Source organism: Girardinichthys multiradiatus, chromosome 6 (assembly GCF_021462225.1).
Source record: "Girardinichthys multiradiatus isolate DD_20200921_A chromosome 6, DD_fGirMul_XY1, whole genome shotgun sequence".
Classification (NCBI taxonomy): Eukaryota; Metazoa; Chordata; class Actinopteri; order Cyprinodontiformes; family Goodeidae; genus Girardinichthys; species Girardinichthys multiradiatus.
This window is the reverse complement of record NC_061799.1, coordinates 36,995,189-37,020,543: the sequence shown is the minus strand read 5'-3', so window position 1 is coordinate 37,020,543 and position 25,355 is coordinate 36,995,189. Positions and strand designations below refer to the sequence as shown.

Below are 25,355 nucleotides of genomic sequence, written 5' to 3'. Positions count from 1 at the left end.
GTGAGTCCTTTTGAACCAATATGTACTTACAAAAACAGAACCCAGCACCCAGAAGTAATGGTTTCATTTGGACCATTGATGGGTTTGTCAAAAACGGAACTTCGAAAGTTATCGCGAGAGTCGCGAGGCTTCAAACTTTCCCATGAGCCCTTGCGGTTCCTCTTTCTAGCCGGCGCCTGAGAATGGGTACGTGTTGTCGTGCTAAGCTCCGAAGCAGAATCTTTGTCCATCTCTTGTTTTAGTGAAGGAATATTCCATCAATGGGTTGCAATGCTGCAGCTTAATGATTTTAAAATGTGTCTAGCTCGAACTTTGTTTCCTAAAATCAATAGATTGTGTTTTAATGTTATAGTTTTTAGACGTTGTGTGAAATGCTCCAAGATGGCTGCTCACATATGTATAGCTAGCTGCTGCAGCTGAAATGTGGTCGTAAACGGTTCACAGAGCTATTAAAAATGGGCCAGATGCCGTGTTGGGAGGTAGTATGAGTAACGTTTCGTGCTGGGTTTGTGGAAGTTTATTTAAAAAGGTTTAAACAGTTTGAAGCTGTAGTGTGGGCTGTTGGTAGTAGCTAGCGTGCTGGTGGCGATCATGTCTTGCGGAGTTTGATGCACTTAAGGGTAAGGAATGTACATTTCACTACGTTATGATGTGTATTAGTAAATATAACTAGTTTAGAAATGTCACTGTCTGTTTTAAAAGCTTTATGCGATATGTTGTTTCACAATTAAACATTAGAGGCCTTAAATTGGTTGAAATTGCTTGAGTGGTGTGATGAAGCTCTATTATGCGGATCCTAAATCCAAAATGCGGACAAACCTTACCTTGGAGAACTGACCACTCAAGCACAGGAATGTTTTCAGTGAATGTCGGAGCAGAAACTGTGATGTGACACCTTTTTAAAACATTTTTCTAGGTATCTCAAGGGACAACTGGCATAAACGCCGCAAGACCGGCGGTAAACGCAAGCCGTACCACAAGAAGAGGAAGTATGAGCTCGGGCGTCCACCTGCAAACACAAAGGTGAGCAAAAAGACTGGCTTGCTTTGTTAAAGCAGCATGGGTGATGAAAACTTGCCCTTAGGTAGGCTCCTTTTTGTGCCGTTTTGGTTCAAAACTTTGGACCTACCAATGGTAGGACTTGTCATAGTTACACTGACATGCTGCAGTGCAAACCAGTTGCTTTTACTGCTGCTGTAGTTCAAAGGATTGCTTTAACAGAACTTTACTCTTAGCTTGGACCTCGTCGCATCCACACAGTGAGGGTCCGTGGTGGGAACAAGAAGTACCGTGCTCTGAGGCTGGACGTTGGAAACTTCTCATGGGGCTCTGAGGGTGAGTGTCTCCTGTTTTGGCCTCCCATGATGCCTCTTTTCCATGATGATAACTTTGTCAGTTCTGCTACTGAGTGTAAGTGGTGAATTCAAAGACTCTGAGAAAAACCTCCTGTAAAACTAAAGTTTTCTTCAACTGTTGGGTTTTCTTCTAAGTTTGCTTCGCTCTGTGTATTCAGGCTGCACGCGCAAGACCAGGATCATTGATGTGGTCTACAACGCCTCCAACAACGAGCTGGTGAGAACCAAGACGCTGGTGAAGAACTGCATCGTGCTTGTTGACAGCCTTCCCTTCAGACAGTGGTATGAGGCTCACTACGCCACTCCTCTGGGACGCAAGAAGGGAGCCAAGCTGGTACGTTTAATACTTCTTAAATTGTTTTTAAAGATGTAGTTTAACATACAAGATGTAAATTGATGCCAAATTCAGTAAATTTGTCTGATTTTTGTTTAACATCATTAGATTGTATATGGTCGCTTTCTAAGGACTCCTACCTTCTGTGTTCTGTTGGTTTAGAACATAACATTTTGAGATGTTTAGAAGTTAAAAAGTTAGCTTTTAGCTGGTTGAGGTTGGTCACATGACCCTTGTATTTTGACGCCCCGTGGCACAACTATCCTCTGATCTCAAGCACGTCTTTCCATGATGATAACTTTGACCAGTTCTGCTACTGAATGGAAGTGGTGACACCAGAGTCTCTGAGAAAGACTGGCTAGAAGCACCAAAAAAAGTCAGAAATTTTATATTTATCGAGACAGATTTATTTCTTATCCTAAGTTGTTTCCTGTTCTGCTTGCAGACTCCTGAAGAGGAGGAAATCCTAAATAAGAAGAGGTCCAAGAAGACCCAGAAGAAGTATGATGATCGTAAAAAGACATCCAAGATCAGCACTCTCCTGGAGGAGCAGTTCCTGCAGGGAAAACTGCTTGGTAAGTCAAACATTTGGCCCCTAATCCAGAAAGGAGTTAAAAGTATGGATGAAAACAAAGTTGACTGTCGAGAAATCAAACCTGTAAATCTCTGGCTAAGAAGAGATTCTAACGTTGTTTAATGTCTACATTTTGAATCATGGGTACCTTAGTGCTTAAAATCTCTTGCAGTCAGTTTTTGGTCATAAATGGGTTTTGTTCTAGAATATCAGCTTGTAGTTTGGTATGTTTTTACTAGCGCCCACATCAGGATGAGAATTTACTTGACTTGAGCTGCACTGATACTGCAGGCATTTGGGGGGTTGAATGCTCCTTAAAGCAAGGCATCAATAAGGATAAGCAGCTGAAACTGCTGTAGTGTAGAATTTAAAAAGTTTAAGGACCTAGACGAACATGTTTGTGTTTAATTTCTTTAGAAATCACGTTACAATATGTTTCTGTTAAACCTGATTGCTGCTTTGGTTTTTAAGTTCCTCTAATAAATTTGGTTTTGCTTGTTTTTCCACAGCTTGCATTGCCTCCAGACCCGGCCAGTGTGGCAGGGCCGACGGCTATCTCCTGGAGGGCAAGGAGCTGGAGTTCTACCTGAGGAAGATCAAGGCCAAGAAAGGCAAATAGATGTACAGCTGTTTGATACACCAATAAAACTCAAATGTCCCACACCTGATTGTTTCTTCTGGGGTCATTGTTAAAGAGGAACAGTTTTCTGTCTGAGGTCTGCAGAATGAAAAGGTGTAACTGTGCAGGAGCTAGTGGAAACTTTTAGATGATGTCTTCTGATTAACTGACCTTGTAAAATCATCAATGCTGTTTTAAAGGAAAGTCTTTAATTTGGCCAAGTTAAAAATAGTTTTTCAGCAAAAAAAAAAAACTAATCAGATGTTAATCTGGTTAAAAACAAGAAGGTAAATACCATGTGTTACAAGAATTTGAAAGGATTTTTGCATTTTAAATAAACTTGAGGCACATTTTTGAACTATCTGGACATCTGTTCTTTGGCAATGAACCCATTAAGTGTAAAACTGGGTCTGGGGGAGAACAGATCACTAAAGGACAGAACCTGCCTTGTTCAGATAAGCTTTTTTCCCCATTGGCAACGTTTTGTAACTTCATGCTACAGGTTGGTGGTTCTGCAATTTGAATCCTCAGGTGTACTTACTTTTTATACACTAACAACTCTTCCATCTCTGCTTCATTTGAGAATAAAATCTGTCCTGTTGTCGGTCTTTCAGTTTAGACCAGATTTACAATAAGCCTGGACCTCATAGAGGGTCTACTTTATGTATAGTATTTCACTTCTATCTGCAGCAAGAAAGATAATGAATTCTAGCTAAGTTTTTTTCTTTGAGTTTCAAGGTTCTAACTGGGTTTTCCCTGGGTACTCCCATGTTTCCCACCCCCCGTCAGCAGAAATGTCACACGATCTACTGGCTGAAACACGACTCTTCAGCAGTCAGAGCTCATTTCCTCTGGCCTGAAATGTCAACATGGGTCGTGCTCGGTCTTTTCACATAATACTCAGATGTAAAATATCTTGGTGTCATGCTGGATTCTTATTTAGGATTGGATAACATGCAAAGATGTTTCACAGAACTGGAAGAATAAATTTGCAACTTCAGTTCATGTTTTTCAAACAAAGCCACTGAATGACCTCTTGATCACAAGTAACATCTATTTCAATCTACTGTGGACTAAAAATAAGCTGGTGATTGAGATGTTGGGCAGGGACCCCATCTGTTCACATCACTATCATATTGTAAAGAAACTAAATAAGGAAATTTGAAGAATTTATAGAATCAAATCTTAACCCTCTTATTATCCATGGGGTTAATGTGACTATTCAAAGTTTTATGTCTCCATATTAATATTTGACATTTTTTGGCTTCATATTTTGTTACTTTTCCAAATTTAAGGGTAAACAAAATAACACGACAATATTTTTTCAATGTCCTGTACACATGTTGCACGCATCAGTGTTCATTGGGGTCAGTTTGACTCCAGGCTGTTTTAGCTGTATAAAACATATCAGAAATATCAATATTTTACACACGTGTGTTTTGGACGACACTATAATGTGAGATCTTAAAAAACTTAAGGGCCCTAACTGTTTGCAACCCTACATAACCATAACTACAGTAGTGCGTGAATGACGAATAGTTCAAACGACATGGAAAAGGGGAAACACTGTGAGAAGTTTGATATTACCATACTGTACTTCACTCAACAAACAAGAAACCATATAAGTTTTCCCCAGCAGCCTTCTGACTCATCTCTTTTGGTGCTGTGCGCTCCCTTTCTGCTCTCTGCTGTAATGAAAAAGACTCCTAAGAAAAGGTTTCTGTAAATGAGGAGTTGTCAAACTCTTTGACCGTGTAGGTAACACGAGAACATGTCTGAAACAGAGGATAACATTGAGGAGGACCCTGATTATGAGGCATATTCCACTAATGAATCAGTGTTGACCCTCCTGTAATCTCTCAACTCCCAGCAAACACTCTACTTCTCAAAAATGGAAAGTTATTGTGGTCTGTATCCACATTTCCACAACAGGGTAGACTCAGTGCTGCTAACATTGTTAAAATGGTTCCAGAGCCTACCAGATACACTGTCAGCCATGTCCAATACATATAATCAGCATTTGAGCTGTTCATACACACAATCAATTGAAAAGGATATAGTTGAGGCAACAAATTTAGAGGGAAGGTGCGTGTATGGAGATAGTTGGAAAGAGGTGGATGGAACTCATACGCCTACATTGGGATACTCGTTTTATCTACAAGCCAAAAGACAAAGCAACAGCAATGGATCCAACAAAATGAAAGGCGTTACTACCCTTAAATTGCTTTTCATTCCAAAAGTTATGACAAAAATACACTCACCGGCCACTTTATTAGGTACACCTGTCCAACTGCTTGTTAAAGCAAATTTCTAATCAGCCAATCTACATGGCAGCAACTCAATGCATTTAGGCATGTAGACATGGTCAAGAGGATCTGCTGCAGTTCAAACCGAGCATCAGAATGGGGAAGAAAGGTAATTTAAGTGACTTTGAACGTGGCATGGTTGTTGGTGCCACACGGGCTGGTCTGAATATTTCAGAAACTCCTGATCTACTGGGATTTTCACGCACTACCATCTCTAGGGTTTACAGAGAACGGTCCGGAAAAGAGAAAATATCCAGTGAGCGGCAGTTCTGTGGGCATAAATGCCTTGTTGATGCCAGAGGTCAGAGGAGAATGGCCAGACTGGTTCAAGCTGATAGAAAGGCAACAGTAACTCAAAACCAAGGCACGCAGAAGAGCATCTCTGAACGCACAACACGTCGAACCTTGAAGCTTTCTGTCTCGTTATCTATTTATTGGATCATTTACTTTTGTAAAAGGAGTCAAGCAAATTTGGTGTTCCTTTATTAGGTATTAATTTAAATGCTTTTACTGTGATTTACTAAACTTTTCTGTTTTCTTTGTATTTACTCTGCAGTTTTTCTGTTCCACTTCAGTTCAGGATTAAATAAAAGGGTTACTTTTACTTCATCACTTTTCTAACACAGAACCAAATATTTAACATTTTTAGAGCACCTTCGTATTCATGAATGCTGCATTGTAGTGTTTCGGGGGACAAGAATGGATTAATTGTATTTCAATTCATTTCAATGTGGAAAATGGATTCCACATATGAATAATTCCAGTTAAGAGCTCCATCGTGGAACAAATTAACTTATAAAGTAGAAGCACCACCAGGGGCGTTATTAGAGTCTGAACCATTGGGGTCTTTAACCCAGGCACTAAATAGTTTAATTTTCATCAGATGGCGGCCCAGTTTATAAGTCATTTAAAGTTAAAGTGACACAGGACATGTTGTAGCAACTCTCTGCCTTGGCTGGGTTTCCACTGAATGTAAATTATTGTGAATCAAACTAAAAAGCTTCACAATAATTTGACTTGGTTTTATTTTTTGTTGGTACAGTTTATAGTTTACAACTGATGAAAAAAACATTCTGCTTAGTCCGTCGGGCTAAAATTGTTCTTAAACTCAGAGAAACTGTTTACTGTGGCTCAAATAAATGTGCTTCTTCTCTCATCTATGTAAATTACTTTTTTTTTATTTTACTCTCTCTCACACCCCTGAAGCTCCAATGTCAGAATTTCTTACATTTCCAAAAAAGACAACTGGTGTAAAATTAATTTCCGTAGATTTTAATGGAATGGTAAGACCCTAAATACACATTTATTTATTTTAATTGTGCTGTGAGCTATCCCAACATTTCATTTAAATATGTTCCTTCTTTCATGAACCTGTTGTTTTACTGCCTTCTCTCCAGCCCTTCATTCCACTTAGTCTGTTTTTCTCCACTGAGTTATTAGTTCAGTCTTTACTATTAAACACTTTCTGTACAAAAAAAGGTGTTTAAAATGGAACATGGGGCCTCATCCTGGACCTTTCTTGGACTCTTATTTCAATTCAGTTTATTTATAAAGCGCCAATTCACAACACATGTCTCGAGGCACTTCACAACAGTCAGGTACATACATTCCAATTAATCCTAACCATTGAACAGTGCAGTCAGATTCAGTTATTTATTCAAATTGGATAAAAAGTTTTTCTGTCTAAGGAAACCCAGCAGATTGCATCCAGTCAGTGACTTGCAGCATTCACTCCTCCTGGATCAGCATGTAGAGACAGTGGACAGTCACTGGCGTTGACTTTGCAGCAATCCCTCATACTGAGCATGCATGTAGCGACAGTGGAGAGGAAAAACTCCCTTTTAACAGGAAGAAACTTCCAGCAGAACCAGGCTCAGTGTGAGCGGCCATCTGCCACGACCGACTGGGGGTTTGAGAGAACAGAGCAGAGACACAAAGAGAACAAAGAAGCACTGATCCAGGAGTACTTTCTATGGGAAGGAAAAGTAAATGTTAATGGATGTAGCTCCTTTAGTCGTTTCACCTAGAAAGAAAGAACAGATAAACTCTGAGCCAGTTTTCAAGGTTAGAGTCTGAAAAAGAGCACATAGAGTTAGTCACAGTTAAGCTCAGTCAATCGCCATGTCTAGGAGAGAAAGGGTTAAACACTGAAAGACAAGGCCATGTGGATCATTGGTAGAGGGTGAGCATTAAGTTGTTGCCAGCAGAAGCTCGGACGATTCCCCTCTCCAGAAAGGTGTCACAGGTAGACACAGAGTCAGGCCAGGTGTAGCTTCTAGGAAGAGAAAAGAGAACAAAGTTAAAAGCTGAAATAACAGCAAATAATGCAAAATTGGAGAGTAGTGTGAGAATGTAGCGAAGAGGGTTAAAGTGGTCATTATGTCCTCCAGCAGCCTAAGCCTATAGCAGCATAACTACAGAGATAGTTTCAGTTCAGATTATTTAGTTAAACGGCGCTTATTTACAACAATGTCGTCTCAAGAAACCCCACAAAGGGTCCCACTGATGGTCATTGTTATACTAAAAACCACAAGGATTGGGATACCTCCCTCTGTCAGACTGATTATAACCATCGGTAGCAGAAATGAAGGGTGTGTTTGCACCTCAACCATAACTGAGCCGGTTAGTTATGGTTATCTTTTGTCTTGTTATCAGTACTAATTTTACAGTTATTAATAAATGAATACATACATTTTGCTCTTTCTACTATGTCTTACTGGCACCAGGAGATGTTTTCCTGGTTTACTGAGCAACACCTGGTTCTGTCTACATGTAGACCTGGACTATAGGACCAGCTGCAGCCATGAGATGCAATGTGGTGATCTGAAGGACCTCTGATTTTGACTAAAGTAAAGGATCAGATATTTTTCACATCATGATGCAGATCCAGCTAGATGCTCACAGAGAGGGTTCTACTGTTTTCTATCACGGCCAGGTCATTTAACTTCACCTGTAGCTCAGGTGAAAGTCCCTCATCATGACCCTGATGATGCTCATTAGTGAACCTCATGGTAGCGCCTGTGCGTAAATAACCACTTTTTGTCTTCTTCTCCTTTAGACTCATTGTCAGGTTAGGTGGAGCGGGCAGTGATTATATGCAACTCACTAGAAACAAATCTGATTGTTTTAAATAAAAATGTGAAGTCTGTCATTGTGGGGCTTAATGCATCTTTTGAACAGACATGAACTCCTAAATGTCTTCTTTCGTGAGATTTGGGTCAGTTCTGAAAACATCTGGAGCTTCAGCCCCAGAGGTCCAGGTGACAGGTCTAACAACGCACCTGGGTACCACTGTATGTAGGAGCTGGTCAACAGGCACCACCATTCAGTGTGTCTGCGTGTACAGGTGTGTGCGAGTGGCATAGAGAAAACTAACTTAACAATACATATATTTACCTCCTTTGATTTCTGCTCTTTTTACAAGGGGTTGTTGTCGACCAGCAGTGAAAAATCGTTGTTTGAGAGTACAACCACTGACTGTGTCCATGCCTCTATGACCATAGTGTACCTATCTTCTGATGGCTACTTCCATGAGTGTCCTGTACTCCAATGGTCTCCACAGTTACCAGATATCAATCCAACCGAGGTCAAAATGGGGTGCGTTGAAACAAGAGAAAAAATCTATAGAAACTTTGGTCCTCTCCTCTCATATTAAATCTGTTTTGCAGTTTTAAATCTGTTGTTGGTCACCACATGTCTGTGATTGTTCAGTTTGCAGTCTGGTGTCTCTGTGATTGTTCTGAATGTTGTTGTCCAACCTTTAATATACTTTTGATCAGAAACCTATTCACTCATTCATCCATGCTTTTTCTGAGCTGTTGGTGAATTGCATTTGTGTTATTATAACACGTCTAATCTGTAGTATTATCTGGTGTTGAGGCCCCTGTTTGTGGCTCTGTTTAAAATTTCCATTACCTTGAATGAACCCTGCAATAAACAGTAGAGGTGAACCTCATTAGACAAGCTGGAAAAAATCCGGGACAAAAGTCACGGCGAAGAAACCAGAGCAGTGACACGTGACCGACCTCCGCTACTGTGATTGGTTGAGAGGACGTTAACGTAGAAGAGGAGTCGGGATAGCTGACAACAAGTTGGCTGTGTTTATGCTAAAGGTTCAACAATGCTGCTCAACAAGGTATGTTTTTGCACTTTAAATGCTATTAACAGGCACGGTGATGTGTATTTAACCAGCTAGCTTGTTCGCCTGAACTTTAAATTGCCTCATTTTTATTTTTTAACTAAAACAAGGCGAGTATTAACTGTTACGTCACATGCTAACATTAGTTAGCAGGTCACTATTACGGCTAAAAACACTGAGAAATACGGTTTCTAAAGATTTATTGCAAGTATATTTTGCTCGTGTTTTTAGGCACTATTTGGCTTATATTCAGCATATTCTGGATCTTAACCACAGGCTTATATCTGCGCCTGTGTTTCTAACATTAGCTTTAGCTTTGAATGTTTACAGTCTCAAGGTCCATTTCAAGGTGCGGGGAAAATATTTAAAAAGAGATAACTCACTTTAACTGAAACCTGGTCTGAGTATACAGAAGGAAGTGCTTTCAATGCTTCCATAAATTACGAATTGTGTTTTAAATTAGTTTGCACTGTTTTTGCTGATTAAAGCTACATTTAGGAGTACAACTTAATCCGGTATAAAGTGTGTATAATATGTAAACTCATTGTATGTTAAAGGTTACTCTGCCATTCAGAATCAGAAAAGCTTTATTGCCAAGTACGTTTTTGGACATACAAGGAATTTGTTTTGGCGTAGTCGGTGCAATACAATACAAATTAAACAGTATAAACATATCTACAATATAATATAAATATATGTGCACAGTTTTAAGTGAGTGAGAGTAAATATAGAGCAGTATAAGATGCAAGAGCAATACAACAGTGCAGGTGATCATTGTGCAAGTAAAGCAGGAGTCCAAGCTGAGCGTTAATGTAACGCATAGAGTTACAGGTTACAGGTGTCCTGTCAGCAAAAAAAAAAAAAGGGGGGGGGGGGGAGTGTCAAGGTGGTTTCCGGGCTTTGTTAACCAGGCTGGTGGCAGATGGGAAAAAAACTGTTCTTGTGGCGTGAGGTTTTGGTCCGGATGGACCGCAGCCTCCTGCCAGAGGGGAGAGTCTCAAAGAGTCTGTGACCGGGGTGGGAGGGATCAGCCAGAATCTTCCCTGCCCGCTTCAGGGTCCTGGAGGTGTACAGTTCCTGGAGCGACAGTAGACTGCAGCCAATCACCTTCTCAGCAGACCGAATGACACGCTGCAGCCTGCCCTTATCCTTGGCTGTAGCAGCGGCGTACCAGATGGTGATGGAGGAGGTGAGGATGGACTCAATGATGGCTGTGTAGAAGTGCACCATCATAGTCTTTGGCAGGTTGAATTTCTTCAGCTGCCGCAGGAAGAACATCCTCTGCTGGGCTTTCTTGATGTTTGGCTCCCACTTGAGATCCTGGGAGATGATGGTTCCCAGGAAGCGGAAAGATTCCACAGTGTCAATTGTGGAGTCACAGAGGGTGATGGGGGCAGGTGGGGCTGGGTTCTGCCTGAAGTCCACAACCATCTCCACTGTCTTTAGAGCGTTGAGCTCAAGGTTGTTCTGGCTGCACCAGTCCAACAGATGGTCCACCTCCCATCTGTACGCGGACTCGTCACCATCAGAGATGAGTCCGATCAGGGTGGTGTCGTCCGCAGCTTGACAGACTGGTGACAGGAGGTGCAGCTGTTGGTGTACAGGGAGAAGAGCAGAGGAGAGAGAACACAGCCTTGGGGGGAACCAGTGCTGATGGTCAGGGAGTCAGAGACGTGCTTCCCCAGCCTCACCCGCTGCTTCCTGTCAGACAGGAAGTCAGTGATCCACCTGCAGGTGGAGTTGGGCACACTCAGCTGGGAGAGCTTCTCCTGTAGCAGAACTGGGACGATGGTGTTGAAGGCAGAGCTGAAATCCACAAACAGGATCCTGGCGTAGGTTCCTGTGGAGTCCAGGTGCCGGAGGATGACTGCATCATCTACAGACCTGTTGGCTCTGTAGGCAAACTGCAGGGGGTCCAGGAGGGGGTCGGTGATGTCTTTTAGGTGTGAGAGCACAAGGCGCTCAAAGGACTTCATCACCACAGAGGTCATGGCGACGGGTCTGAAGTCATTAAGCCCTGTGGTCCTTGGCTTCTTGGGAACAGGGACGATGGTGGAGGACTTGAAGCAGGCTGGCACATGACATGTCTCCAGTGAGGTGTTAAAAATGTCTGTGAAGACTGGAGACAGCTGATCAGCGCAGTGCTTCAGGCTGGCTGGTGAGACAGAATCCAGACCAGCAGCTTTCCGGGGGTTCTGTCTCCTGAAGAGTTTGTTGACGTCCCTCTCCTGGATGGAAAGAGCCGTCCTCGGCGTGGGTAGGGGGCTGGTGGGGGGGAACTTCAAGGTGGGGGTTGGAGGTGCCAAGGCCCCTCTTGAGGTTGGAGAGATGGGGGTGGTGGATTGTGGCTGCAGCTGTTGGGGGGCGTCGTGGAGGATGGTTGCAGGACTGTCCCTTTGTCTTTCAGTGAGGAAACATAACAATTGGATATGTTGACAAAGGTTCTGAAAGAGGCGTTCAAATTCTGGGTTATAAATGATGTATTTCACTATATATCAATGCTATCTCAATTACTGAAAACCAAATTTAGACACTAAATCTAACAAAATGCTAAATGCACTTTATGGTTTTAATGTTTTTAGATATTGCTCACCAAAAGAGTATTAGGCCAGTGGTCTGTGTTTTTAGTGGTTAGAATACAAGTCTGGGGCTGCACTGTGGTGCACTATTGCTTGGCAGCAAGCAGGTCCTGGGTTCGGATCCTGGCCTGGGGTCTTTTTGCATGGGGTTTGCATGATCTCTCTGGGTACTCTGACTTCCTCCCACAAAAACACAACTGGACCCCACCTCTCTCCCGATGACTGCTGGAGATGAGCACCAGCTCCCCCATGACCCTGCAAGGATAAACACTTATAGACAGCTGATGGATGGATTACAAGTCTGGCAATTCATTTGGAATATTCCTCATTGTTCTTACTGTAGAGCTTAAAACAGGTTTCGGAGAAAATTCTACTTTTTATAAACCTAACGGTTAAACCATGAAATTAATCTACATTTATAATATTGGTTGTCAAGTATTTCCGTTTTTATGATGGAAACTGAGCCTTGCATGTGCTACTTAGGCATCACTCATCAAATCAATTGATTTTTAAAATGATAATAAAAATCTACTTGCATCCAGGCAAGTGAAACAGTTTTGTTCGACCTAAACCTCAGCAAAACTCTCTGGCTATGTCGTTAATAGGAATAGGGGAAAAAAAGACAACTACTGAGGTTCTTGGTATGTTTACTTTGGTGTCAGAAAATCTTGAGGCTGCGCCCCACATTACCAAATTAAAAGCTATTTTTGAGTGGAAGCCACTGGCAGTAGTGTTATTGCCAATCAGGCAGTTGAAGCTAAAATGTCAGGGACAGACTTGCCTAGTAACATGCCTCCTATGAGACCAAAGCATTGAAACAATAATTGCAGTGCAGAAAACATCCTTGTCAGTCTAATGCCTCTGTAGCAATGTGGTCAGTTAAGATTGCTGTAAATAAAGTGTGTTTGTTAGATGTCGACTGATACACGGTTTTTGTTGTTCATGCCAACATTTGGAAATCAATGCAGCTAAAGGACAATGATGAGATGTGATTAATTTAATTTTGTTATTACAATCACTTTTTTATTTGAGATTATAATTTTATCAGTTTCTTGGACCAGGCAAGAAACATGTTAACACTGGGTGGCCGAACTAATCTGTCTGATGCAGCAGGTTCTTTATCCTTCTGCGACTCAGTAGATATTTCACTGATTTATGGTCTTGTCACAAATGATATCTTTTGATCTGTTCTCAGTGTCTTTGTCCACAATTCCTGTTCTAATGATATATTTCTTCTGAAACTAAAGCTAAGGGCAAAGTGTGACTGACTTTGTCTATCTTCTCTTCATTATCAGGCTTTGATTTAACTGGAGATTCTTTCGGGGTTCAGTTTGTTTACAATGTGCTGAGATGCAACGAGCCAGTATTGGTATAGGTCAGGGATCTGCAACTCCAGTCTTCCAAGTGCCACTGTCATGCCTGAATCAAAAGGCTCAGTTACCCCCTGGCCTAATCTTTAACCATTCATCTGATTCAGGTGTGCTGGAGCCAGGCTGCAGCTTAGAGTTACAGGAAAGTAGCACTCCAGGACTGGAGTGGCAGGCCCCTGCTGTAGATAGTAACTATAGAGTGACTGTAATGCTGATCATGCCCTTCATGCAGGTGTTCAGAGCCAGTCTTCGGTCTGGGATTCGTCTGCAGAGCTCCAGTGCTACTGCAGCCAAAGCACCTTCCAGCAGCCATGCAGGACCCCCTGGCTTCTCTTTCGGTGAGTAGGAGAAAAACATGACAATAAACAAGTGATGTTCTGATTGATTGGCCACCGATCATTATCTGCCGATTTCCATTTAAAAAGTTGGTGATCGGTGTTTGCTTCAATGTCTTTTGTTGCTGATAACTTGTACCTCATACTGTGCAGCCTGCAGAGGCCCTGAGTACAATGTAGTGAATCTCCCCCTTCTGTCACATTCTGCAAGCGCGCAGCAACAAATCCTAAACACCTGCCTGTGTTTGCGTCCTGCAACACATGCAATGGAAAAATACCTCTCGAGGGAAACACGTCAAAATGCTTCAACACAAGGAGTTTAATATGACATTTAAAGAACAAACACTTGACGTAGTATGGTGAGTTTTTGAGCTTAACTGCAGAGAATGAAAAGACATCCGGAGCAGTGACACGGCTATTAATGCAGCCCGCAATTGTCAGCACTCGCCCTACTGAGCGTGACAGTCAGAAGGCTAAACAAAAAATCCGAAAAATAATTGAATTAATTGGGGTAGGTGACCAGCCTTTCTCACTGGTGGAAGACACTGGGTGTTACAGATGTAGCCTTGCCCCATTCACAGAACAGTTAGCCATGTTCTCAGTAACCTATGATAGTTTATTGGAATGCAACCAGCATTTGACTTTGAACGTTTCTTTTTTTACTTGACATTATTTGATTCGGGCAATGATGTGAGATTTATTTGACTTTCTGTATTATTTAGCCTGTTTTGAGCCTTGTTTGCAATCTGTTTAAGACTGTATTAGTGATGGCAGGTTTTTCAGTTGTCCTTTCGACTGAATAGTTGCTGCATTGTGCCTGCAGGTTTTATGTATTTTTTCTCATGAAAAAGTAAGTAAAACATGCTTTTGTCTAAATTAAGGTGATTTTTATAGTTTCTTTTTTTTCCGATCCCATGGCCAGTAGCATTTCTTACTAAATCGAAACATTCATTCATTCATCTTTTATAGCCGCTTATTCCATAGTGGGTCAGGGGGAGCTGGTACCTATCTCCAGCAGTCTACGGGCAAGAGGCAGGGTACACCCTGGACAGGTTGCCAGTCCATCACAGGACCTGATCGGAGCATCCCTACATTAAACAAAATGGGAAAAGCAGTGGTTCCTCCAGACCAGTGATCTCTGCCGGCTTTCAGCGCCTCTCCACTCCTGCTGCGCATTTGTACAAACGCGATGCTACAAAGAACACTTTTGCTTCTGTATTGTTAAACAGTTTTTCTTTCAAAATGAATTGCCACCTTGGTCCTTCATAGTTTTATCCAGGAGTCATGGCTGATAGAAAACGCTTGAAAGTATGGCTCCACTTTTCAAAATGCGATGCAGATTACGCTCGCTGCAATATTTGTGAAGCGGAGTGCAAGGCCAGCGGTGGGAATACTTCTAATCTGAGGAAGCTCCTGGTTAAGCACAAGATTTTTCTCAAGGCTGAAGAGGCACAGTTTTCATCAGCCTCAGATCTACGGCTACAACTCCTGCAGACGTTGGCACGTCTGCATCCGTTAGCGACTCGTCGTCTGCAGTCAGCAACATGGGAGAAGAAATGTTTGAAACAACTGAGATGTTACAATACTAACAGCTGGATGTTGTTTTGATATATTCCTTAATGTTTATATGATGAGAAATAAATATGTTAAATTGAAAAACTTGGAGATTTTATTATTAAACGAATTGAGATTTACTACCACATAAACACACACACAATACCAAAACTTGGTATCAATACTGATTCCCAGGTACCGGGCTTCGGTTCCGTATCGGTTCAAATGTGAAAGGTACCCATCCCTAGGTTGCACCCACATCTTTAAAAAACAAAAAATAAAAGTATATCTATTCTTTGACTTGTCTTATTCTGCTCCTGTTGTTGTTTGGATGTACAGAAATGACGGATCAGCAGAAGGAGTTCCAGCAGCTGGCGAGGAGGTTTGCTCGTGAAGAGATGATCCCTGTTGCAGCTGCTTATGACAGGAGTGCTGAAGTACGTGTGGTGAAGGGGGAGGCAGAAGGTTTTATTTTAAAACCAAAATTAGAGAATTTTATATGAAAACGTTATATCCTTGGTCTCTGTGGTGTTTTCTTAAAAGATCTAAAGCTGAGTTTAAATGCTGTTGCAACAGAACGTGGTTCTATTGTTTAGTATTTATAAAACGTAACTGTTATTTGGAACTAAAATAATAACAAGTACAGTAACATATAGCACAATCATGTGATAATAAATGTTTAAGAACCCCAAGATTCAGTCCATCAGTTGCTATTTTATCTGAATATGTGGGATTTTTTATGATTATAATCATGTGGTTGATGATTAACTTGCCTTAAATCTGTCTCCCAGTATCCATTCCCCATCATCAAGAAGGCCTGGGAGCTCGGGTTGGTGAATGGTCACATTCCACAGGAATATGGTATGCTGTTCATTTTATACATCTCCAATAAATCTAACTGTTCTTCTATTTTTGTTTTGCTCTTATTAATATTTTATTTACAACTCAAGCTCTAATTAGATGTTAAGTAACAGTTCAATGGGGTTTTAAAAAAGTTAGGAAAAGGATGCTATTTGATGTAGATGATGTTCCTTGTTTGTTTTTTACCAAATCACAACGTCCAACTCATTTATTGTTTCCATTTTTTTATTTACTAATGGAAAACTGTATACTGTCTTTAAAAAAAACATGTTTTTATAGCCTCCTTGAGTTTTGATGAGTTTGATGTAGGTACCAAAACAAAGCAATAACACTTAATTTCTGAAAAAATATTTTTAAAGCAGAGAAAGAATCTGATGTTGGGGCTGGATTTCCTGGTCCGGGTTTAACACGTCAGAACTTTATCAATATTGGAACAGAGCTGATCTGAACTGGTCCAAAATTAAAACAGTGGGATAGATTGAATAAAGAGCCCTTTATCACAGTAATGAACTGGAAGCCAACTGAATTTTTGTCGTTTCATAATTTGCTGAACAAGTCTCTTATTAAATACAACAAGGTAAATGTTCTGTGCTCAGATGTTCACAATGTTATAACCAAAAATCATTAAGTTTGTCTCTGAAAAACCTTGGATAGTTTTTCTGGGCCACTGTCCATGTTGGTCAGGTAAAGACGGGCTCCCAGCATGCATTGGAGCTCTGATGTCACTGACCGAGTCTTTCTGGCTCAGGCTAACGCCCTCGTCTTTCCAACGTGGTCCCCTACCGACAACCACACAAAGGAGGCATCTCTGGAGAATCAGAAGCTCGCGGGCGGGTTTGACTCGATTCTCTACCACTGGCCAACTACAAGAAGAGCTCGACAAATCTGAAAATCTTGCAATTAAAAATCCCACAGAGGTTTTCCAATAAGACAAACTTTCCTCCTTGTTGTCTTTGTTTTGTTCCAGTCGACCACCAACTGTTTATCATAGTTTTCCCCCTGGCCTAAGGGGAAACTTGTACTTTGATACAATGTTTTATTGAAAAGCTGATGCTGAACTGTGCTGGGTGTTGTTTTAATGTTTGTACTTTATTAATGCCCGTGTGCTCACTGTGTTTTTAACGGCTGACCCTAAATCAGCCGGAGGTTAAAGTTGGGCTATTGAAGTATTCAGTCGAAGCGGGCTGATTCCTGACCCATTGTCTCACCCCTGTGTCTTTCGCTGGTTTCCCATGTTGAGTTTTTTATGTCCCTTTGTGTGGACCAGTTCGCTGTCAGCTGCCAGTGGCTAAGGAGCACGGCTGCTCTGCACCTGGTTCTACCGTTTGGCTGATGGCTGCTGGTCTGAACGCATCGTCTCTGTAGATAAAGACTCACCGTTGTTCCGTATTCCAAGTCAATCCAAAGCTTTGATCTATTCCCTCTCAATCCATAAACTGCTGCTTTGATCTCCATTGATCTCCATCTTGGTGCGAATTCTTACATTTTGTTTATCATTAATTTACTTTGGTAGGATAGGGCATGCTTTAATTAGATAAAAGTTGTTGGACATGTCAACTAAAGTTAGTGTTCAATCATCCCATTTGGTAAAACGGTTGACATTCAGCGTAGTTTCGGTTAATAATTATCACTTATTAATGATAATTAACTAATTGTAAGTTAGCCCAATTATCACAGCCCCAGAGTGTATTTGATATCTACATGTAAGGAATGATTTTTCGTTAGAAGTTGTCATGATTTTTAATAAAAATATTTGATAAATATTTATAATCAATAATCATAAAACCTTACAGTTTTAAATGAAAAATCCGTTGATTCCTTGACTGCAAGGTCTGAAGGTAAATCTCCACTTTCAGATGTAAAGAAAAACAAAATAAGATGGCTCAGATTTTGGCTTCGTTTTTATTATTCATTAGAGGCTTCTGGTGGAGAAAAAAAAATCCTGCTTTTTTAAAAATTTCATCAATTATGGTGTCAAATACATCTCAATGAACTCCACATCATATGAATCAGTAGATGCACAATGAACTAAACTTTGGCCACATTTACAACATAACAATGTTCAGATTAGTGATCCTGATCTAAATGGGACGCTATTCCAGCTGTTCTGCTGAAACGAGCTCCTCATGTTGTGTTTTTCCCGTAAGGTGGGATGGGTCTGTCGATCTTTGACGCCTGCCTGATCACAGAGGAGCTGGCTTACGCCTGCACAGGAATGCAGACGGCCATGGAGGCAAACTCTCTGGGAGTAAGTATGACTGGATCGAGATGGCAAATCCATGAATGGTTGAAACACGCGTACAAACATCGGGCCATTTAAAGTTTTAGTAAATTGTTCAGTTGAAACTCTATAAGAAAGCTGGTTGGGTTTTATTTTAAGTTTTAAGGGTCTCTAGTTTAATCAAAGGATCGATGGATTGTAAAAAGAGCTACAGATAAACGTTGACTTCCTGTTCTGTTTAATTCTTCTTTAGTTGAGATGAACTTTCCCCCGACCCGTCCTTCCCTGTCTTGCACTATCGATCCAACTCAAAAACAAAACTCTTTTGCCGGAGAATAATTTTATCTTGTGCAGCAATGTTTCAAATCTAGTATGTCATTAATCAGATGCTCCTTTCTTGCTACCAGACAGATCTTATGGTTCTTCACCTCCTTCCTGACAGTTTTTGCACTGCATCGATCATAACGATAATGTATAATTGGTATTGTAGCTCAGTATTAATGAAATTATTGCTTCCACCTTGCAGCAAATGCCTGTTATTCTTGCTGGAAATGAAGCCCAGAAGAAGAAATACCTGGGAAGGATGACGGAGGAGCCGCTGATGTGTGTAAGTTTGGGATCGGACAAACTGCTGGTTTCTAGTTTGTTTCTGCTTCCTGAGGTTCGAAACAGACATCATGACTTGTTTATTTATACCTTATTAAAAATCCAAGCATTTTTAAACACAGGCAACATTAAAGAATTTCAATTAAGACATTTTTTTCTTAATAAAACAAATATATAATTTTCTGTCGTACCATCTCAACAGCAGCAGAAATGATTAAAAACCCAAAGCTGTGACACCGTTTCCCTCGTTCTCCGCAGGCGTACTGTGTCACTGAGCCCGGAGCCGGTTCTGATGTGGCCGGTTTAAAGACCCGAGCAGTGAAGATTGGAGACGAGTACGTCGTTAACGGACAGAAGATGTGGATCACCAACGGAGGGAAGGCTAACTGGTGAGTATTAGCACCTGGCTGGTGATCTCCTTCACTCATGGGGGTTATGAGGCTGCAGCCGTAGTAGACAACGTCTGTTATTTTCTCAGGTACTTCCTCCTTGCTCGCACCAATCCTGATCCCAAATGTTCAGCTAGCAAAGCTTTCACCGGCTTCATTGTGGATGCAGATACTCCAGGGATTCAGCTCGGAAGGAAGGTAAAATGAACAAAATCTCATAATAAAAATAAAATCTCTTCTATCGAGCAGGGATGGTCCATGTTTGTGGCGTTTCCTGATCCGTTTTGTCCTTTCAGGAGATGAATATGGGCCAGAGGTGCTCCGACACCAGAGGCATTACATTTGAAGAAGTCAGGATACCGAAGGAGAACGTCCTGATCGCAGAGGGAGCAGGATTCAAAATCGCTATGGGTGCCTTCGACAACACCAGGCCACCAGTAAGTGCTCCATTTAAACCAGTTATAAAACCAGTTATAAAATAATTAAAATGTTTAGAATCATGTTGCTGATCTTGGACAGCAGTGGGGACTGGTATTTATTTTTATTTCCAGAAAATCTTAACTTGTAAATCCAAACCAGCAAATGATGCTTTTATTTTTGAAAGATGGACATGATGGCTTGAGTTTTTCATCTGAGTTGAAGATGAATTAAATATCTATGGACTTTTTCTATTGTGAGGTTATGCCTTTAAAAATATGGTTTGTACTACACATTAAGGCGAAATATATTGTTTTATAGCTTTAAGGTTTCTTGGTTTGAGGGCGTATATTTGCATATTTATTAGATTGCAAAGCTTTTCTTCTGCTTCAACATTTTGTTAAATTATAAACTCAAAGTTTGTTAGACTAACACAATAATGTGCATATTAGAGGTGGAAGGAAAGTAAAACATGGTTTTCAATATTATTATTATTTTTTTTACAATTAAAATTCAGATCAAGGGATGAAAATTATTTGCAAAGCAGCTCAAACTCAATCAGATTGGATAAACAGCGTCTGCTTTGTTCAGTCTTGCCACAGATTCTTATTTGGTTTATGTCTGGACTTTGACTGGGCCATTCTTACACTTGAATATGTTTTAAAATAAACCATTTCATTGTCACTCTGGCAGTATGTTTAGGATCGTCATCCTGCTGAAAGATGAACTTCTGTCCCTGTCTCAAGTCTTTCACAGCCTTTAACGGTTTTTCTTTCAGGATTGTTCTGAATTTAGCTCCATTCAGCTTTCCATCAACTCTTTGTACTTTGACACAATGTGAAAAAAAGGTTAAATGCAGCAAATGTTTTCCTGACCACTGCCTAAATTCTGGGTTCGGACACCACCTACTCTGCTACTCTTTAGTGTTTAGATATTCTTTGTTCTATTTGCATATTTAGAAAAAGGTATAGCTGCAGTGAGCTGTTTTTTTATTGGCTCAAGCCCTTCTTTACTTGTTCAGGATCTAAACAAAATGCGTAACAGTCCCATTAATCCTGATGAGTAAATGTCTGGTATATACAACATTTGAGTGATCAGTGTATTTCAGAGAGTGTTTTCCTGTTTCGTGTCTCCCAGATTCCATCTTTTAATGGATTGCTTTTGCAGTAACTAATGTGATGAATTTTTCCAGGTGGCAGCAGGAGCAACAGGCCTGGCACAGAGGGCTCTCGATGAAGCCACAAACTACGCCCTGGAGAGGAAGACCTTTGGCAAAGTTATTGCTGAGGTTTGATTGAACATCCATGACAGAATTTATTTAGTTTAGACTCTGAGAGAAGAAAAGTTATGGCTGAACATGACGATTACAGTATCTACGAACTGTTTTTGACAGCACCAGGCCGTGTCGTTCCTCTTGGCCGAGATGGCAATGAAGGTGGAGCTGGCTAGGATGGCGTACCAGCGATCAGCTTGGGAAGTGGATCAAGGCCGCAGGAACACCTACTACGCCTCCATTGCCAAGGCCTTCGCCGGAGACATCGCCAATCAGGTGGCTACTGACGCCGTTCAGGTCTTTGGAGGCAACGGCTTCAACAGCGAGTACCCGGTGGAGAAGCTGATGAGGGACGCAAAGATCTACCAGGTGAGGAACATATTTTATTTACTTTTGGTCGTCAAACATGCAGACTTTCTAAATCTGTATTTTTTCTTTGTAGATCTACGAAGGAACAGCTCAAATCCAAAGGCTCATTATTGCCAGAGAACATCTGGGAAAGTTCAAGAAATGAACCGTTCCCTGATCCGTCCTCATTTACAGTAATTTACTGTTAACTTCTGTAGCTCTTGTACATAAAGGTTCTGTAAAAATAGATCGGGCCGCTTATTCAGGATGCAGCTCCAATGTTTTCTGCCTTAACAGGTGGTTCAGATTGATGATCTGAATGACGAGGTCATGATTCTTATGGTTTGATTCAGATCATATAATAAAACTTTTATCAGCTCAACACGACATGAATAGTTTTTGTGCCCAAATGAAAACGTTTCACTGTAAGGAGCATCATTTCTCTTGTGAACTGTTTAGACTGCTTGTCTTTTATTATAGCTTCAGAAATACATTTTAAGCAATAATCAATGATTGTCTGTAAACTTAAACTAAAGTTATTCTACAGTTAAATTTCAGTGACTCTTTAAGATGATGGTCTTGCCAATTTTTTTGCCTTATTCTGCCTCAAACATCTCACTGACTTTGTTCACATCTCTAAAAGATCAAATTTGTAAAATAACTTTAAACTTGAACAGAATGTGTAGAAAGATGTTTAGAAGTGCATGATGTCTAAATGCTGTTTATATCTTTATATTCTGCCCGTTTTGCATTCAAAATGAGATTAAAACTGTTTTACAGTAAGACTTCAGTCATGTTGGACTGTAAGAGTTTCTTCAGAAACCTGAATGCCATCAACTCATTAAACTATTATACTTGTGCTCAGAGGTTCTGATGGGTTTCTGGTTCTTTTATATTTATGAAATGAGTGTTTTTATTTTTAAGAGATTTGATCAATTTAAGAAAAGTGTTCACTGTTTCCTCTAATGTCTTTGATAGAGAATGTTTTTGTTAAACTTTAATACACTTAATTCTTTAAACTAAAACTAAATTCATTATTTAGGAGGTTGATATGATTTAATATGGAAATCAAGAAAAGTTCATTTCATTTTAAGCACATTGTATTTTCGACTGTTTTCCTCTATCGGCTCATTTTGTCTAATTGATCACAATTATTAGTATGAAAATGGCCATTGTGTATATACAAAATAAATATTGAAAGTAAAATGAGCATTTATTTGTGAAACCCTGTTTTTTGCTTACATATTTGTTTTCCAATGTGAACTTGCCGGAACAAAAGGAAAAACTCCATCAGCTTTGCAAGTCAAAATAGAAGAAATGCTCCTGGATTTGATCTGATCTGACTGCAGATAGTTTTACATTTATTGGATTTATTTAAGGGGCATAAAGGAGATCAGTTATTTGAGCTTGTCTGTCCCTATAGCTCCCTGTGAAACAACTATACAAGGTGTGCTTACAGGACAACATAGAAACGTGTGATCAGAAAGGAAGACCTAAAAATGCAGCCAGGAAACAATAATTAAAATATAACTGCTGGAGCATCAATTAAATGTAGGTGTGGTGCCCAGAGAGGAGAATGATTTTATTTATTTGAACAAAATATCAATAACTACTTACTATTTTACTTGCAGGCAATAAAGAACACAATGAAATGAAAGAGCTATAATCAGAATCATCTTTATTGGCAGGTTTGTGCCCATAAACAAGGAATTTGATCTTATTGTGTTGAAGGCCGTGCTGAAGTCCACAAACAGGATCCTGGTGTACATCCTTGGGTGGTCGAGGTGTTACAGGATGAAGTGTAGTCCCAGGTTGGCTGCATCATCTGTCACATGTTTGCCTGGTAGGCAAACTTTAGGGGGTCCAGCAGGAGGCCTGTGATGTCCTTCAGGTGCTTCAACACCAGTCGCTGAAAGGATTGAATGAGCACAAGCTTTAAGTAACTGAAGAACATTCAGTCAATACCCTAAAAGTAAACAGGAATGAGAACATCAGCCATGCAGTTCCTAGAAAGAAAAACCCGATTGAAATGAGAGAATTTTAAGTTGGCCTTTTAAAATTCAACAAGTGCATGAAAAAATGTAATATGCCAAAATATGAATGTATAATATTTATATGAATGAATAACAAGATGGCCTCCAGCAGAATGGTATCCAGTGTCTTTATATCAGAGACAAACTAACAGCAACTTTAAATATTTGAAACTTAGTGAATTTAGTTATAAAAATGATCACATCATTCTTATATTCCACATTCTGTTGTTACCCAATTATGTGAAAATTATCAACAACTGAAGATCTGATAATGAATGAGATTAACAGTCACTAGGAAAAAAAATTAACCCTCTCTCACTTCAAGGCTTTCATGTATCAGGATTAAAACTGATCTGCTTTTCTCCAGATTATAAATGTATTCAAATCTAACATCAAGTGCAGAATAACACATACAGGTCCTTCTCAAAATATTAGCTTATTGTGATGAAGTTCATTATTTTCCATAATGTCATGATGAAAATTTAACATTCATATATTTTAGATTCATTGCACACTAACTGAAATATTTCAGGTCTTTTATTGTCTTAATACGGATGATTTTGGCATACAGCTCATGAAAACCCAAAATTCCTATCTCACAAAATTAGCATATTTCATCCGACCAATAAAAGAAAAGTGTTTTTAATACAAAAAACGTCAACCTTCACATAATCATGTACAGTTATGCACTCAATACTTGGTCGGGAATCCTTTGGCAGAAATGACTGCTTCAATGCGGCGTGGCATGGAGGCAATCAGCCTGTGGCACTGCTGAGGTCTTATGGAGGCCCAGGATGCTTCGATAGCGGCCTTTAGCTCATCCAGAGTGTTGGGTCTTGAATCTCTCAACGTTCTCTTCACAATATCCCACAGATTCTCTATGGGGTTCAGGTCAAGAGAGTTGGCAGGCCAATTGAGCACAATGATACCATGGTCAGTAAACCATTTACCAGTGGTTTTGGCACTGTGAGCAGGTGCCAGGTCGTGCTGAAAAATGAAATCTTCATCTCCATAAAGCTTTTCAGCAGATGGAAGCATGAAGTGCTCCAAAATCTCCTGATAGCTAGCTGCATTGACCCTGCCCTTGATAAAACACAGTGGACCAACACCAGCAGATGACACGGCACCCCAGACCATCACTGACTGTGGGTACTTGACACTGGACTTCTGGCATTTTGGCATTTCCTTCTCCCCAGTCTTCCTCCAGACTCTGGCACCTTGATTTCCGAATGACATGCAGAATTTGCTTTCATCCGAAAAAAGTACTTTGGACCACTGAGCAACAGTCCAGTGCTGCTTCTCTGTAGCCCAGGTCAGGCGCTTCTGCCGCTGTTTCTGGTTCAAAAGTGGCTTGACCTGGGGAATGCGGCACCTGTAGCCCATTTCCTGCACACGCCTGTGCACGGTGGCTCTGGATGTTTCTACTCCAGACTCAGTCCACTGCTTCCGCAGGTCCCCCAAGGTCTGGAATCAGCCCTTCTCCACAATCTTCCTCAGGGTCCGGTCACCTCTTCTCGTTGTGCAGCGTTTTCTGCCACACTTTCTCCTTCCCACAGACTTCCCACTGAGGTGCCTTGATACAGCACTCTGGGAACAGCCTATTCGTTCATAAATGTCTTTCTGTGTCTTACCCTCTTGCTTGAGGGTGTCAATAGTGGCCTTCTGGACAGCAGTCAGGTCGGCAGTCTTACCCATGATTGGGGTTTTGAGTGATGAACCAGGCTGGGAGTTTTAAAGGCCTCGGGAATCTTTTGCAGGTGTTTAGAGTTAACTTGTTGATTCAGATGATTAGGTTCATAGCTCGTTTAGAGACCCTTTTAATGATATGCTAATTTTGTGAGATAGGAATTTTGGATTTTCATGAGCTGTATGCCAAAATCATCCGTATTAAGACAATAAAAGACCTGAAATATTTCAGTTAGTGTGCAATGAATCTAAAATATATGAATGTTAAATTTTCATCATGACATTATGGAAAATAATTAACTTTATCACAGTATGCTAATATTTTGAGAAGGACCTGTACAACTAATTCCACACTGT

At 40.6% G+C, this 25,355-nt stretch overlaps 2 protein-coding genes and 3 non-coding genes across 5 annotated transcripts; all 5 read left to right on the top strand.

The window, feature by feature from the left end:
- The first annotated feature begins 110 nt into the window (after positions 1-110).
- LOC124869438 (40S ribosomal protein S8) lies at positions 111-2,926 on the top strand. Its single transcript, XM_047367279.1, has 6 exons — positions 111-186; positions 917-1,023; positions 1,236-1,335; positions 1,514-1,689; positions 2,135-2,264; positions 2,773-2,926. Exons 1-6 carry the CDS (start codon positions 183-185, stop codon positions 2,880-2,882), a joined length of 627 nt encoding a protein of 208 aa, XP_047223235.1. The 5' UTR covers positions 111-182; the 3' UTR covers positions 2,883-2,926.
- LOC124870712 lies at positions 1,057-1,165 on the top strand. Its single transcript, XR_007038871.1, has one exon. It is a non-coding gene; the product is annotated as a small nucleolar RNA SNORD46 (small nucleolar RNA).
- Positions 1,373-1,440, top strand: LOC124870721. The gene has a single exon (XR_007038879.1). It is a non-coding gene; the product is annotated as a small nucleolar RNA SNORD38 (small nucleolar RNA).
- On the top strand, positions 1,973-2,041 carry LOC124870720. Its single transcript, XR_007038878.1, has one exon. It is a non-coding gene; the product is annotated as a small nucleolar RNA SNORD38 (small nucleolar RNA).
- Positions 2,927-9,184: 6,258 nt separating the features above from the next.
- Positions 9,185-22,489, top strand: acadm (acyl-CoA dehydrogenase medium chain). The gene is made up of 12 exons (XM_047369216.1): positions 9,185-9,323; positions 13,508-13,613; positions 15,504-15,601; positions 15,956-16,025; positions 18,173-18,273; positions 18,773-18,853; positions 19,111-19,241; positions 19,331-19,439; positions 19,538-19,678; positions 20,851-20,946; positions 21,052-21,300; positions 21,374-22,489. The coding sequence occupies exons 1-12, from the start codon at positions 9,309-9,311 to the stop codon at positions 21,443-21,445; spliced, it is 1,269 nt and encodes a 422-aa protein (XP_047225172.1). The 5' UTR covers positions 9,185-9,308; the 3' UTR covers positions 21,446-22,489.
- Positions 22,490-25,355: the final 2,866 nt, after the last annotated feature.

Coding starts and splice junctions, on each gene's coding strand:
- acadm (XM_047369216.1), top strand. Junction 13,614..15,503: donor ACCCCCTGGCTTCTCTTTCG/GTGAGTAGGAGA, acceptor TTGGATGTACAG/AAATGACGGATCAGCAGAAG. Junction 19,242..19,330: donor AACGGAGGGAAGGCTAACTG/GTGAGTATTAGC, acceptor TTATTTTCTCAG/GTACTTCCTCCTTGCTCGCA.
- LOC124869438 (XM_047367279.1), top strand. Junction 1,336..1,513: donor CTTCTCATGGGGCTCTGAGG/GTGAGTGTCTCC, acceptor CTGTGTATTCAG/GCTGCACGCGCAAGACCAGG. Junction 2,265..2,772: donor CCTGCAGGGAAAACTGCTTG/GTAAGTCAAACA, acceptor GTTTTTCCACAG/CTTGCATTGCCTCCAGACCC.